The 16094-nt window shown below is 40.7% G+C and overlaps 2 protein-coding genes across 4 annotated transcripts in view; both read left to right on the top strand.

Annotated features, from left to right (window-relative positions):
* Positions 1–6620, top strand: part of LOC137594127 (calcium-dependent secretion activator 2-like) — a 92117-nt gene extending 85497 nt beyond the window's left edge. For 2 of the 3 annotated variants that reach the window (XM_068313398.1, XM_068313395.1), the window contains 2 exons: positions 4105–4209; positions 4876–6620. In XM_068313398.1, coding sequence (XP_068169499.1) covers positions 4105–4209; positions 4876–5046 — 276 coding nt within the window. In that variant the 3' untranslated portion in view covers positions 5047–6620. The remainder of the gene's footprint in view (positions 1–4104; positions 4210–4875) is intronic. The other variant, XM_068313397.1, reaches the window with a different exon arrangement.
* Positions 6621–10641: 4021 nt separating this feature from the next.
* Positions 10642–14952, top strand: fezf1 (FEZ family zinc finger 1). The gene is made up of 4 exons (XM_068312639.1): positions 10642–11445; positions 12556–12690; positions 13692–13824; positions 14717–14952. The coding sequence occupies exons 1-4, from the start codon at positions 10642–10644 to the stop codon at positions 14950–14952; spliced, it is 1308 nt and encodes a 435-aa protein (XP_068168740.1).
* Positions 14953–16094: the final 1142 nt, after the last annotated feature.

Raw genomic sequence — 16094 nt, 5'->3', positions numbered from 1 at the left:
AATGCTTTTATTTTCTTCTAATTTTGGAACAGTACAAGAACCCATAGAAAATCTCAACCTGTGAGAGATGAGCAAGGAGGTGTGTCCACCTTGTTCCCAATCCAGTTTGTATTCTTCCTAATGTGAGAAAACCCTTTTCACGCCTGTACCAAACCAGACTTTCAATGTTGTGACAAAATTGAAAGTGTCATTCTAAAAACACACAGTCTGGACAAAAATAAATGTTTTAAAGGGATCCTTTCAAACCTGGAACAGTGCAAAACTTTCTAGAAAAAGAAATGAAGGAAAAGATGCGTCTATTTTTCATGCATTACTGTGAGAACAGTTGCAGTCGGTCCTGTCATGTGTTGTTGTTTTTTTAATGCACAAATTGATAGTGGAGGGCGAACGTAAACTCCGTAAACGTTTGTATGAAAGCACACTGGGCTTATAAAAATACAAATCTGCGCAAATGAAGCTGGCAGTCAGGTTATTCTGTTAGTGTGTGGTGTGATTCTCCACTTTCAGAGCAGCAGCAGGTTGCCTTGAGACCGAAAACACAGACTGCTTCTGTTGACCTGTTTATCACTTAGGAAACACCGAGAGCTCTCTCTGCAGGAGTCACAAACACCCCTCCACACCTCCACCCAGCTATCTATCCATCCATCCATCCCTCCATCCCATGCTGTCTTCACCGGCTGCCCCCCCTCCAGGATTCAGATTTATAAGAATATTTCACTGCCCAGTCGCCAGACACGCCTCAGCTCGCCGCCGCGAGTCAATGCAGAAAACATGGCAGCTCGGAGCTTCGCTCACATTAGCGGCACAAAGCGGAGTGATGGATTTCTGCCACCCGCCATTTCCTCTGGGGGGTTAGAGTATTGTTGCTGCGGTTAGAACTGCACTACACCGATCTGTGTGTACGTCTGTGTGTTAAGAGGGGGGTTGAGAAGAATAGAGGAGTATAATGGAGCTCAGGAGCGCCAAGTCATGCACCAAGGAGGAGGAGACAGTGGGGCCTCAAAGTGTTCAACATGTTTTACACAGACACACACTCACAAACATACAGTTAGATGTGAGAAAATACACAAACAGCGTCCTGCCAGGTGCATTATGGGTATGCAGTTAATTCATTTGTCTTTGTCTGTTGATACTGACGGGTGTAAGGAAACAGGCCATTGATACAAGCAAACCAGGACAAACATGTGGCCAACGACACGCAGACACAAACACACCCGTGATTTGTGTGTGTAGGTGTGTGTGTGTGTGTGTGTGTGTGTGCTTTCACATGCGCCGGTCCGTTTAGCTGTTTACAAGAGCTCACCAGGGAACGCCTTTGTGTGGATGAAGAGCATCACACATGCCCACACACAAACACACACGGCTCGATCTTCTTCACATTAGGAGCCAAATCGTCTTGATGAAGCAGCCGACAAGGATGAACCTGAGAGCTGACGGAAGAGAAGATCGCTCAGACGGAACTTGTTTATTCTCAGCTTTCAAGAAATTTTTTGTTTTTAATTTTTTATAAATGATATACAATTTGTTTTTCCTTCTTGTCTCTTTGTCAGCGTGAAGACAAAAAAAACACACTGCATTTGAATCAAGGAAAGATGTGAGATGTAGAAATGCAAATAATTGGGAAAATCACATTTTATGAAATCTCACGGACAAAACCCACTCTTTTATTTGTCGCGAGGTGTTTTTATATCTGTTGCCACTTTATTTGTTTTCAGTGAATGAAACAGATCTCCTCATTCAAGTTCAATAAATGACTGGAAGCATAAATGTGAGTGATCCCATCTCACCAGTATTTTTCATGTAATAATATACAATTATAGGACTATTTCTTTTCTTTTTTTTTTCCATTTCTGAATATGTGCCAAATGTTTAAATGACATCATTACTGTGGTAAGCACCTGTTATTCATCATGTAGATATTGTTTCTGACAGGCGTAATGCAGACCCACAATGCTGTGCAGCCCCGTCTCCTAAGCCCACATATTCCCTCCATCTGTTATCACTCTCATCCTCTAATCAGCTCAATTAAGGAGCATCTTCGTTCTCAATTTCCATGTCAGTTAGTGGAAGGGAGATGGAAATGAGACCAAATCATCCCAGGACCAGGAAACATCGACCGATAGTTCCATTTTTGTCACTTCATTCGAATGTGAATAGCCGGATGAAGACCTTTTGGAAAAATCCTTCGCTGTTTATATCTGAATGGGCAGAAACAAGAGATTTTTTAGAAACAATGCTGTCGACACCCACGTGTGCTTCCTGATTGGGTCTGATCTGCGTATCCTTCTCTGATTGGTCATGTTTCTATCACGCATCCCTTCTGCAGAACGAATTCCATATAATAGAGACCCTGACATCTATCTGTCAGCTGCTTAGCATTATTAATACTAATGATCTAATAAAGAGTTCCTTAGGTGTGTCCTGATGATGTAATCTATTAAGTTTAAGGTGAAGACTGTCAATTCGACCAACCCAACCATTCAGAATTTCTATTATGCCCCCCCCCCCCTTTGGGGAAGATTAATATAAAATAATTAGGTAGAATTTCACACGATACATTAATGTCATCACAAACAACAAACAACCATAAACTGGATGCAGTTTTTATCCGTCATTAGATGGTTTGCTGAGTCTAAGTTTGGCTTTTTTTTTTTTATATAAATAAAACACACATTAGATCCTAACATTTAAAGATGCTGAATGTTGTGATAATCTACTGACTTTTCACATCAAAAGGGAAGACTCCACTCTGCTTTTATTCTCCCCGGACAAAAGACACGTCGGCCCTCGATTAAACCTGACTCCTCATTTTGTGAGCTTAGATACATTTTCAAGTAATCAGTTGAAACTTAACTACTTAGATTGGGTGAATAAATGCTTCATTCCTTTGACATAATTGCAAGTCAGTCTGAAGGACGTCAGTCCCGACAATAGATGGAATCAAATATTTGCTTGACCCTTGAATGAACACAGGCTTGTTTGGGCTTTTTGTCAAGTGTATGAGGCACTCTTTGGACTCTTTTCTCTCTTAAATTGGGAGGTAATTACAGTTTTTATCATAAGAAATTAAGTCTGCCCGCGGCTGTTAAAGTAAATGTGAATATTATGGGTCATTACTGTGTCAGAGCAATTTTCCAGAGCATTGTTGTTTGACTGGTAAGTGAATAAAGGCACCCAATGTGTGCATTTTACCAGCGGAGTATTGACTGCTACAGTAAATAAGGATGACTCCTCCAGTGAGAAAAGGTGCATTTAATTCCCCTGCAGCTGTGGCCTGGTGGCTGGAAGTATGAAGGAAGAGCTTTTAATGAAAATTACAAAGACGTAACCTGATTTTTATTTTTCTTCTTCGAAGGTCAAAACAGAGCTGTGAACTCTTCCCTTGACATGCAGCATTCAGGAGTTTTGCAGTAAATTGCTGCCTTTTGAATAAGTAAACGTATTACCCTCTTTCAGTTTTGCCGTTTTGATGCGGCACATCCCTTGACTTGTGTTGTAGTGTCATCGTTATGACTGAGGCGAGGCATTCAGCGGCTGTCAGCAAGCAAACGGCAATCATCTAAACCCCCGTGAAGGCGAACACACGGAATGACAAACACAAACCGTCCTTGCTCCCAGAACAGCCGTAACACATTAACATAATGTTTTTATTTAGACACAGTTTTGCTTTTGGTTCGCTCACTTCCTGAGACGACTCCATGATGCCCTTCTGGGGTCTGAATGAATTTTTCTTTATGAAGCTGGTTTTTGCTGATCTGATGTCACAACCTCCATACGAGGAAATCTGTTGCACAGTTTGAATCACAAACCATGTTTTGTTTTGTTTTTTCCATTTTACTCCCACACATTAAAAAGTTAAAAAGATGTTAAAATTTTAAATGTCCTAAAGATTTTTCCTTTTCATCGAGACAACCACATCAAAGTTTAAACTGAAGCTTCGGGGCTTTGCGCTTCTTTTACACAAACTCCCGCAGACAATCCTGAACATTTCCTGCACACTTTGCGCCGTTTGAGCGTTAGGAAGGAGACCGTTGCAACCTGAAATTTATATTCAGATATTCCTAATGACTAATTATGATATTTCTTTTGTTTTGTCATGCACAGCAATGGTACAACGGCTCCATGAAGGCGGTGTGCATTTGGCTGACGGACAGATTGGATCTGCAGCTCCACACCTACCAGCTGAAGACGCTCATCAAGATTGTGAAGGTAGACAAATAAGGAAAACAAGACCAGAACTTGTCAAAAACAGTCAACTATTTACTATCTAGATTCACATTAAAAAAAAATAGTGGTGTCTGAGGACCAGAGCCAGATTCAAAGGCTCTTTTTTTTTAATGTATTTGAAAAGAGCTACAGTGAATTGAGAATTAGATTGACTAAACTGAATTTAAAAAAGCATATTAAATTTCTGGTTTATTCATGAAAAACAGTCATAACTGACATTGGAGGAAAATAGCAAACATAAAGACAAGTCGAACCACACTGGATTGTCCTTGAAAGCAGCAGCTTAGGTGTGAAGAGGCGGCAAGACTTGAAAGAGAAAACTGCTCAACTGTGCGCTGCCGCTCGCCGCTTTTGTCTTTTAATAGTTTGCTAATGTACAGAGACGTGCAAGTTTAACTTAAAAGCAACAAGAAAAGGAATGATAATGGCTTTTGACTGAAGCAAAAAAAAAAAAAAAAAAAAAGAATCAAAACCTCACTCCTCAGCCTGCCTTCCCAGTCCGACACATAAAAGACTCGACCTTGAGCCTCAATCTTCCTGCTTTTGTCCGAAGAGCTGCCACTTCCTCCTGCTGGCTGCGCGCCTGAGATGTTGTGTTTTTTTTGTTTTTTTTCTCCCCTCCCTTCTCGACCTTTCCTACCTTGACAGAAGACCTACCGTGACTTCAGGCTGCAGGGCGTCCTGGACAGCACGCTGAACAGCAAGAGCTACGAGACCATCTACAACCGGCTGACGGTGGAGGAAGCCACGACGGCGGTGAAAGCCGGGGACGGCCTGCAGGGCATCAGCATGAGAGACAGCGACGAGGAGGACGATTAAACACGGACACATCCTACCTCCAGATGACCGTCCTGACAGATCAGGGCCTTTCGTTTGCAGTGATGTGTCCTCCGCTGAACTCTGAACCCCACGGCACAGTAGAGGTCAGGTCAAACCTGGACTGAAATCATCAAATCTAACTTGATAAGACTGATGGATGCTCTCTGCTGAGCTCCAGTCGCTCTAATTAAAGCTAAAAGTCATTTCAAATCAGAGTTGGGAGTATTTCCATGAGGACACGTCTTTCACTGTGAAGGAAGGCTCTGATCAGGTCAGGATGAGCTCTTATCTTAGGTAGGAGTACCCTACCACCACTCCCCACACCATCACCACCCCCCCAGCCTGTCACATGCTCCTTACCTGGACGCTGTTGGAGACACGTGTGGAACCACACAGGTACACGAGCCAGAATGTACGACAGTCAGTCGAGGTGAGGCGAGGCCTCCGAACGGGCCGACCTTCATCCTCCTTCTCTCACCTGCAGGACAGGAAGCCCCACCCCTCCCCTCCCCTCCCCCCACGAGCAGCCATACACTATTTGATGTCAGTTGTTTGTAAACAGCAGAACAGCAGCATTAGCCAATGGGAACAAAGCAGCTCCTTCCTGATTCGCTTTCATCCATGTGTAGCTTATCATTGGAAAAATGCTAAAAGCTGCAGCAGCTCTGGAGGCAAACGTCTGGGATGTCAGAGTCTTTACATGAGTTACACACGTTAAGTATTTCTTTTGTTTAGTAATAATCGACATGTTTGTTGGAATGTTTGAATCAGATTTAAAGTCAAAGTTCTGCCATCATCCCCCAATGTCGTATTTCTGCTGTGAACATTCAGCGTCTGCTGCAGTAGACGGATCCCAGTGATCGACAAGTCGCTGTACTTTGTTCTGCCTCCATTTGTACCTCAGGTGGTAAAAGACGCAAGAAATAAAAATAAATTTAAAAAAAATAAAAAATCACACAATGAAATGAAATATTGATGAAACTAATTTCTGGTTTCAGTGAAACAGAATTCAGTTTCACCACGAATGTTCCAAATGATGCTCCAGCTGTGTCAGAGCTCTCTTAGATCGGAGTCTTGGTCAGAATCCAGTCTACAGGTGGATGTAGTAGATCTGCTGTCATCTCTGCTCATTGTGATATTTACTGTTGTAAAGAAGTGTAATATTGTGGAGAGAATAACGTTGAGCTGTAGAGTGATATGGTCGTACCACCTGTGCATCATATCCACCATTGATCAAAGTCTTAGAAACGTGCCAATGAATTGAAAATTGTGAACTTTTTTTTTTTTTCCTAACAGGAACATTCTAGAATATGCGTCTGTTTTTAATCCTGACAGACGTGTTGGGTCTGCTGTTCACTATCGTCTGTTTGTACGTCGTTGTCCAGAAAGCACAAGTGTTTAGGCCTCCGAACTTCAACTGTGTGCAACAACCTGCTGTCTGTTTTATCCGTCCAATCCAGTGAGTGTCAGTGCTGTTTGAAGGAAAAAACCTACAGGAACTTTATTTATATTGTCTTCTTGTGCACCTGTTCGGCTCAGGTGTCTTAACTGAGTGTCTCTATTAAAAGTGTTTTTAAAGCACCTCTGGGTTTTTATTCTCCATCTCTATTCCAGGTGGATCTAAAGGTCGGTTCGTGGCCTCAGCCAATAAAACGACGGATTTTATGCTAATATGAGAGGAAATTTATCCTAGAAAATTATTTTTTTTATGGGTTCTTCGAGATTTTGGAGCTCAGTTTGATTTATACTTCTGATTTATTTCAACATCACAAAGCCTCCGTGTACAAAGCCAGGTCCTTCAATGGTTTTTCTCAGTTGTGTGTGGAATACCTTCGCAGCCCCGATCACTCATCATCCTATAGAAGTGTTTCAAAAACCTCACCTTCCATTATATTAACATCAAGGAGGATTAAATGATTGCTCTAAAATTTACTGGAATTTCGGGGCGTGTCCCAAACAACATTCCATTAGATTTTAGTGGTGATGTGAATCATCATCTGGATCAGGAGAGGACAAACACAAGACATGTGACATCCCTACAAGACTCTTTACTCCACTTGGCTCTCATGTTTTCCTTATTTTCCAGTACAAAATAAACGATGTGAGTCCGGTTCCACTCCAAAATGTAGAGGGTTTTTCCCTGACCTGACCCTCACACCAGGTTTTTGGAAATCGGTCAAGTAGTTTTTCTGTAATCCTGCGAAGAAACTAATCTGCGATGGCGTCAACGTGACACGTTTGAGCTGCTCAAATGTGGGGGTTTTTTTTGTTTGTTTCAAGAGCATAACTCAATAAATTATATAAATTAATATATTTTCACAAAACTTTTTACACCCATCAATCGTCATATAAAGGTGTGTCTTCTGCTACTTAAGGGTTTTAGATTTTTCATTTTCCATGATTGAGTTTCGTTTAATCCCCATTTTTGCGGGGTTTTTTTTTTTTTCGTTTTTTTGTTTTTTGTTGAGCAGATATAAAAAAACATGCAACCGTTTTCATTTTAATTATTTGTTTTATGAGTTCATTTGAAGATACAACTAAACATTGTTGAATCAAATTAAACAGATGCGCGTAAATTGAGGACTTGCTGACGCGCAGTCCAGACATGGACTCATAGCGTCCCTGATCATCAATACACTCATAGATTATTGGTCTCTACTTTGAAATGCACGTGTTTTCACGTACACATGTAATATTTTTTATGTTCAATACTCGGGCTTGTCTTTTCTCCCTGGTGTCTGTCCTGCTTTAATCCAGTTGAATTATGGTTAATACGGGTTTTAATTTTCAGTGGGAATTTTGCTGGCCGTCGTCCATTCGCTTTCACTTCTCCTTAAAATGAGCATCGGACCTTTTTTTTTTTTTTTTAACGAAAAAAATGTCCTGCTGCTGGATGACAGAAACCCAAGAACTTAAACGTTCTTATCGCTGCTGTCTATTTTAACAACAGTAGAATGTCAATAGTTTAGGTTCAGAAATAGAAATATGAACAAAGACACAGAGAGTGAAAGAATCAAAACAACTATAAACCTATTTCGTGATTTCAGCATAAATATTTACTATTCGTGTAAGAAGCAGAGTCAGAGTTCCTCCTTTTTGATCGTGATTTAGATTAAATTATAAATTAAATTAGGCCTGAGACACTTCCGGTTTGAGACAGCTGATGTGAACTTTGCATGCAAACAAAAATAAAAAGGTGAGCACCCATAAATATCTGCATTGATTCTATAATAATAATAACAATAATTAATAATTAATAATAATAATGTTTATATGTATTTATTTTCTATTCATAAAAATAATCTGGATAATGATCTGTTAATAATCTGATGATGATTAGTAGATAATTATTGTGTCTAAATTAATAATAGAAATGGATTCAGGCAACAGGCCCTTTTGGTGCTGTGAGTACAAGTACCGATACACTACTACGACTACTACAATTACTACTATTACTACTACTACTGTACTACTACTAGTAGTACTACTACTACTGCTGTTGCTACAATTACCACTACTACTGTTACTACCACTACTATTCCTACTACTACCACTACTGCTACTACCACCGCTACTAATACTATTATTACTACTAATACTGCAACTATTACAATCACTACTATTACTACCACAATTAATACCATAGTACTCCTGCTACTGCACTATTACCACCATACTACTAATGGTGCTGCATCTGATCTATATAAATTCATTCAAATTATTTGGAACTTTTTACTTATTTTTGCATAATTTATTTTTTAATTAGGCGCAAAACTATTTTCCTCTTTATCCTGCACATAAAATATTGCGCAAATATAATCAGAGCATATTATAAATAATATTACATTACATTATATTATATTATGTTGGCATTTAGTTTGAATGAGTCTTCAAACATTTGATAAATTGTTTACAAAGGTAAACAACCATAAAGACATTTGAACTGTTCAATAATACGACTTATCATAGCGTCTATATTTTTCTATATTTTAGTTTTACGCATGATCTCTGTCCATCTCTGGTGATCGTTCTGCTCACACAGTGAAACCTGTGGCGGGTTTTTAATCCCTGGAGCGGCTGCTGCTTCCACGCGGCGCGCACGGACCCACTGGGATACCATCCAACGTGGGACTGATCGTCGTTACCGCAGCCTGTGTTCTGAGCTGCTCACAGCAGGGCTTCAGTAACGATTTATATTACACCCACAGTATTTAATAAATACAATCAAAAAGTATTTTTAAAAATACATAGCAGGGAGCTATGGTCACAATTTTGCTTCCAAAACCAAGCCGGTGTTCAGCCTACGTCCGTGTGTGTGCGTGTGCTCATGTTAGGATACTTTTGGTGGAATAAGAGTCATTATAAAAGCCGTTAGCAAAGTTAGAAGCTTCTGTAATGATAATAACGTTATAAACTTCAGAAGCACACACTCGCTTCTCAACTCGAGAAAAAAAAATACTTAAAACATTTAAAAAAAAAAAAGTCTTACATCGACAGAGAACATTTTTTCAGAGGAATCCAAACAAATAGTTTATCGATAAATATTAACACGGCTCCACTGTGGTCGGCTTTTCTCTTCAGGCCCTCTGCGAGCATTTTAACGTTTTAACATTTAAATATTCATTATATCCAAACTCAAGTTCAACACCAAACTCGATTCGATCTGCACTTACATCCCTGACCATCCTGTGGAATGCTACTGGTCTTTGCATATATATATATATATATATATATATATATATATATATATATATATATATATATATATATATATATATATATATATATATATATATATATATATATATATATATATATATATATCACCATACGTCAATTAGAATCTGTACCTAATTAAGTATTTTTGGCCGCTGGTATAGATTCCAGTATAGAACGTGTGCGTAATGGTGCGTAAAAAGAAAAGGAAAACGCCGGAGACAAATGTTGTGATTCAGAGATTCAACGACCGCCGAGGCTGAGATCGATGACTTGAAATATATTTTCTGTTAATATCTCGATCCCTTCTCCATCTCAAGTTCACCTACAGCACAGCTTTGTGTACTCTCTGAGGCGTGCGTAAAAGGGCTGGCTTTCGTGAGCCAAAGATGTGTCCAAATCTGATCTAAAACTCTCACAGCTCCTGACCTCGCGGCCGCTGCGCGTCTCTAGTGCTGAGATTAGAAAAAAGAAAAAAAATGATGTCACGCAAAGCCACAAGGGGACCTGGGATTTACCAAATATCTTCCAGTTGAGCAGGAGTCCTGCCAAGTAAGGACCAACCTCCTCCTCTCTTCCTCCTCATCCGTCGGTTGACAAGTGTAGAGAATCGACGGAGTAGATTTGAACAAATTATCTCCTTTTCCGCGCTCCTTCCTGGACGGTAACGATCGACGAGGTCTCGGCTCTCCACACGCCGTTATCGAGCGAACGTGGCCGCCCTCGTTGCTGTCAATAAGCGAGGGGAACGGGGCTGGCGATTAGGAGGGGGATTCGCCGGCAGATGCTGCCCTCTCCTACGGGCCGGTGAGGACGACCCCCGGCTTCCCTCCAGTCTCCTCTCGTTGCTGTTGTTGCGGCGTGGTTGATGCGGAGGTGATGGACGGACTTCTCCGCCGCCCAGCGGGGATCCTCGCCTCCCCCATGGCTTCTGGGAGCCGGCCCGTGGGCTCCGACGTGCTCACCTCCGGCGGCAGCAGCAGCAAGACTCTCGCTTTCTCCATCGACCGGATTATGGCCAGGACGCCCGAACCCAAGTCGATACCGCTCCCCAGCAGGTTCCAATCCTCTCCCGTGGGGAAACCCGAAGTCTGTCCGTCTTCGCTGCATTGCATGATCCCTCTGGTCCCGCTCGGGTACGAATCGGGCCAGCGTCTCAGTATCACCGGGCTGGATTCGGGCCACTTCGACGCGTCTTCTCTGGCCGCTCCTGCAGACTTGTTGGGCTTTGGTTTGAACTATAAGAACCAACAGGAGGACTCCGCCATGAGCCAGAACGCCGGTCAGTACAAACTCTTCCGACCCCGGGTGGTCAACCAGTCCTCCTTCCCCACCGTGGGCACCGTGTGCTACCTGAACTGCAGCGGGGACAACGCTGCGTGTCCCTCACCCGCCGGCCTGGTCAACCTCCACCCGATGGCCTCCTACCTGCTCACCGCCCGGCACAAGGCGTTCATGGCGGAGAAGAACAAGCCGGGCTTGCAGCAAGCCGCGGAGCGTTACCCGGTGTCCGGCGTGCAGGCGTTCAAGGAGCTGTCCCAGAGCCAGATCCAGCACTACATGAAGGAGCGGGACCAGATCCTCACCGACAAGATCTTCAAGGGCTCCGCGGCGGCGGCCCGGCTCAACGGATCGTGTCCCGGAACCAAACCCAAAGTTTTCACCTGCGAGGTTTGCGGCAAGGTGAGAATCCCGCAAGGAGAATCCCGCACGGAGGAATCGTCAGAGTTCACGTTCAGACGCAGAGCAGACCACTGCGGTGTCGTTGATGTCATTAATTCATGAATCAGTTAAAGAAACTATTCATGAGACTAGTTAATAGACTAAAAAAAACTGTGCTTTATAACAGCAAAAGAGATCAAGAAGATAAATCGTAATTAAATATTAATGATAGAATTAAAAGAACAGTTCTGGAGGAAAGATGGGGGGGGTTTAGGGCCACTAATTTTTTTTATGTTAAAACGTTTGATTCGAAGATATAAACTCTGATATAAATATGTTTAATATAAAGAGACACATTTCCAACCAGACTACATGACACTTATGAATATCTTGCATTATTTTGTAGTTATCTGATTTAAAATTAAAACACAGGACAGTTTGATTTTCCTACTGCCTTTAGATTTGAGCTGATTTTGGGTAATAATGAGGAAAGGTAGCTTTTCCTTTGTTTTATAAATCTTTATTTTCAGTCTGTTTGCAGTTTAATTTTCTTTAAATAGAGAAAGTCTATCGAGCTTCACTCTGACGCTCTGGATGAGCTCAATCTTATTCTCAGCGTGAGCGGAACACAAAAGCCAACCAATGTTAAATCTGTTAAATCAAGATTGATGAATGATAAAAAAAATTCCAATTATTCTACAGGATGACATGTGTTCTTTGGGAATTTGTGCAGGTTACGGCCTGTTATTACCGCGTTAAAAGCGACTCATTAAATGCTCCCTGACTGATTACCTCTAATTAGACTAAATCTGATAATTAACAGGTACTTCATTTCTTTCTTTCTTTTTCTCCGGCTATTATGGCAAAGACCAAGAAGCTAAATCAGCACCAGATTAAAGTTGTAAAAATAACTCAGTTCTGACAATGTCATTAATTTTAAAGATGGTGTCGCACATTAATAAAATCTACCCTTTTTTTTAAAAAATTAATCATGTGACCTTTATAAATTCATAAAGTATGTGTTCCAATGGTCTGGATGAATATTCATTTTATTATTATTATTATTATTATTATTATTATTATTATTATTATTATTATTATTATTATTATTATTATTATTATCTCTTTCAGGTGTTTAACGCGCACTACAACCTGACCCGCCATATGCCCGTTCACACCGGTGCGCGGCCGTTCGTGTGTAAAGTTTGCGGGAAAGGATTCCGGCAGGCGAGCACACTGTGCCGGCACAAAATCATCCACACTCAGGTAGGACCCGGCATTCAGAACACGGTACATCAGTTCAGTTCAAAGCCGGGAATAAATTCAGGTTGGCCGGTCATGACGTCATTTGTTATTAACGAGTTTATAACAAGTTATTAAGACTGTTCACAGTTTTATTGTCATTCAAAACTTGGTGTTCATACTGGCAAGTCTTTATACATTGCTTTGTTTTATATATTATACTATTTTATTTTATATTATATTGTTATAATATAGTTTTATAATTTTGTGTATTTTTAGACCGTGGGTCTAAAATTGTAATTAATAAAAAAAGAAAAAAAAGTCATCATTAATGGTGACTTTTGTACAGAAGACTTTTATAACATTGTTACCGTCCTATTAATCCTATATTAATCAATTTAAAATCGATAGTGAATCCTTTCGAAACATTTTCGTTTGTTAAATAGACTTCGATCTGCTTAAAGTAAAGCTTGATGCTGCAGCAGGTTGTGTTTCTGTTTGGAGGTTCATTCCAATGGATCCGAGGCTGATATGTCTGTTCCGTGACTTCATCATATAAATTCAGTCTTGTAAAATGAAGAATTCCATTTGAAAAAATATGCTTTCAATATAAAAAACCATGATGATGACTAATCAAACAAACGAAAATCAAACTAAGAATATATTATTAAGATCTTGATCTTAAGTTAATTTAAAATGAAAGCTTTGCTTTTTTTCCTGGTTTGAAGACGAGGCGCGCCTCGGCCCACGGTCCAGCCTGTTCGTTGTGTTTGAGCACCTCCTGTGGAATTCTGTGGACACTCCAAAACACCAGATAAATCCCACATTCCCAGAGGATGTCTCCATTGGCAATGTGTGAAACGCGAAGTAATTATTAGAATATTTTAACGAAAAAGTGAAAAATAAAAACCCATATAACAGATCATTATGCGCGGCCTGACCGTAAAAAATCACCAAACATCTCAGACTCATTCTTTCTGTCACATGAGTTTTACATATATATTTGTTTTCTAATTATTTTTCAGGAAAAACCGCACAAATGTAATCAGTGCGGGAAAGCCTTCAACCGCAGCTCGACCCTCAACACGCACACGCGAATCCATGCGGGATACAAACCGTTCATCTGCGAGTTTTGTGGGAAAGGATTTCACCAGAAAGGTGAGAAAAAAGGTTTTGTCAAACAAAATCGGATAAAAGAAAAAATTGTAGTTTAAAAAAATATCTGACCATAAAACATAAACACATAAACAGCACCTTTTAAATTACCAATAAATGATGGAAGGATTCATTTTACTGGAGCAGAAACCAATTTTCTTCAATTATGAGCAAATGCGGATGTATTTTATCTTTCGATAAATCACATTTGACTTAATTACCATGCTGATCAATGAAATGAGTGTGATTATAATGAATCTAATCATTGGTGGTTGTTCAGATTGGATGTTCCTGCTGCTGGAACTGAAGCGCTTTTTAATTCCTTTATTTGTTGCTGCCTGTTTCATGGAACACACGCTCCTTCATAAAATAAAGACGCTCCCGAAGGTTCTAAACGTGCCGTTTTCAGGCCTCATGCAGATGAAGAGAGGTCATCATCTTCACCTTAAGACTGATCCGATAGTGTTTAGACAGGATGTCATTAAATCTGAAGTGTCCCGACATGAGTAAACGAGAAGACATGAAGACCCACAAAGCCTCCATTCACTAAATCATCCGGTCAGATAATGACAGCGTCTCTTTTTCCACAGCTACAACATAAAAATAGTCTTTAAAATCACAGCCGCACAAACTGGAGTCACACAAGAGACAGAAGACGAGATAAAATCTTTTATTTGCTCCTGTTTGTCTCCGTAGGCAGAAAATAAATCAACATGAGTCACGAGATTATTAATAGGAATTAAGAAAATAAAGTGACTTCTACATTTCAGAAATTACCTCATTTATTTTTCACTCATTTGATTAAGCAAAGGAAGCATTAATTCCTCTTTGAGCCCTCAGAGGCCAAACACGCTGCTCTTCACGTCTGACGTCTCGTCCTCTGACTTTTACGCAGGAAACTACAAGAACCACAAGCTGACGCACAGCGGAGAGAAGCAGTTCAAGTGTTCGATCTGCAGCAAGGCGTTCCACCAGGTGTACAACCTCACCTTCCACATGCACACGCACAACGACAAGAAGCCCTTCACCTGCCCCACCTGCGGCAAGGGCTTCTGCAGGAACTTTGACCTGAAGAAACACATCAGGAAGCTGCACGACCCCATCAGCCCGCAGTCGCCCCCGCAACCCTGAACTGTGACTCTGCTTTTCATTCAAAAGTATTACAGGAAAAAAGAAAAGAATAAATACGACCCCCCCCCCAAAAAAAAGAAAGAAAATCCCAACAGGCCTGGAACCATCATGCATTAAATTTATTTAACAATTAAGGACACCCTCCCCCCCTTATATTAACAGTTCCTGCGACAAATTAGTATTTCATATTTTTTCCCCTTGACACCGACTTTTTAACAGTTGACTTGTGTTTTTAGACAAACTTCTTTAATATTGATTATTTTTAAGATAGAAAACATCCAAACAGCACTGAGATGTGAGGAATTTAGTCCATTATTCAGTTTAACACAGATGGACTAGAAATAACACAGATTCAATTTGTGACATAAATTGTGTTTCATACATTTGTGGCCCCTAGATTACATCATTTGGATGATGTCACAATGACATCATCAGAGTTAATTTCTCAGGTTCATAGGGATTTCTCAAACTGGAAGGTTTCTGTCAGATGACCAATTATCAATAATTTAAAATGGATTTTTGCCCTGATACAAACTTTGCATGAGCCAGAAGAAGAAGAGACTCGGTGTGTCATTTTTAAAATCACACATATTTCCTCTACCTTTATATTTTATCCAATTCCAACTCTAATCTGAATTTGTTTGGAGAGCTCAGTGAATAAGAGAGCTATAAGTGAATACTTTGGTTCTAGGAAAAAAATTCCCTGGGAATGTGAGAGCCAGAAGAGACACACACGGGATCCCTGTCCTCCAGTCACCTCTCAGGCCCGTTGACCCCGAACTTGACCCCCGTCCCCTTTGAACTTGACCCCTGCAAAAAGCTGCCAAGCCCCCCTCTGTCCCCTCCAGGCCCTGCAGTGACCCTTCAGACTCGATCCGATCTGACCGTGTCGCCTGAGCTCCACTGAACCACCTGCTCATATTGGACTGAGGACCCTTCAGAGGACGAGCTGAACACCAGGCGTCCCATCCTCTGACTCTTAGTCAATTATATTATAATGGTGGCTAATTATTTTATCATAAGTCATCAGTGATTTTCATTTTTCATTATTTTTCAGTTGCATCACAGGCTGTGAGATTAATAAAATGAGACCAGAGATGCTGCAGAGGTGAATCCACAACAATTTATGTCTGACCAGGATT

Source organism: Antennarius striatus, chromosome 4, assembly GCF_040054535.1.
Source record: "Antennarius striatus isolate MH-2024 chromosome 4, ASM4005453v1, whole genome shotgun sequence".
Taxonomy (NCBI): Eukaryota; Metazoa; Chordata; class Actinopteri; order Lophiiformes; family Antennariidae; genus Antennarius; species Antennarius striatus.
Note: the sequence above shows the minus strand (reverse complement) of the source record. Positions and strands in the feature narration are given on the sequence as shown.

Coding starts and splice junctions, on each gene's coding strand:
- fezf1 (XM_068312639.1), top strand. CDS start 10,642: ATGGACGGACTTCTCCGCCGCCCAGCGGGGATCCTCGCCTCCCCCATG. Junction 12,691..13,691: donor ACAAAATCATCCACACTCAG/GTAGGACCCGGC, acceptor ATTATTTTTCAG/GAAAAACCGCACAAATGTAA. Junction 13,825..14,716: donor GAAAGGATTTCACCAGAAAG/GTGAGAAAAAAG, acceptor ACTTTTACGCAG/GAAACTACAAGAACCACAAG.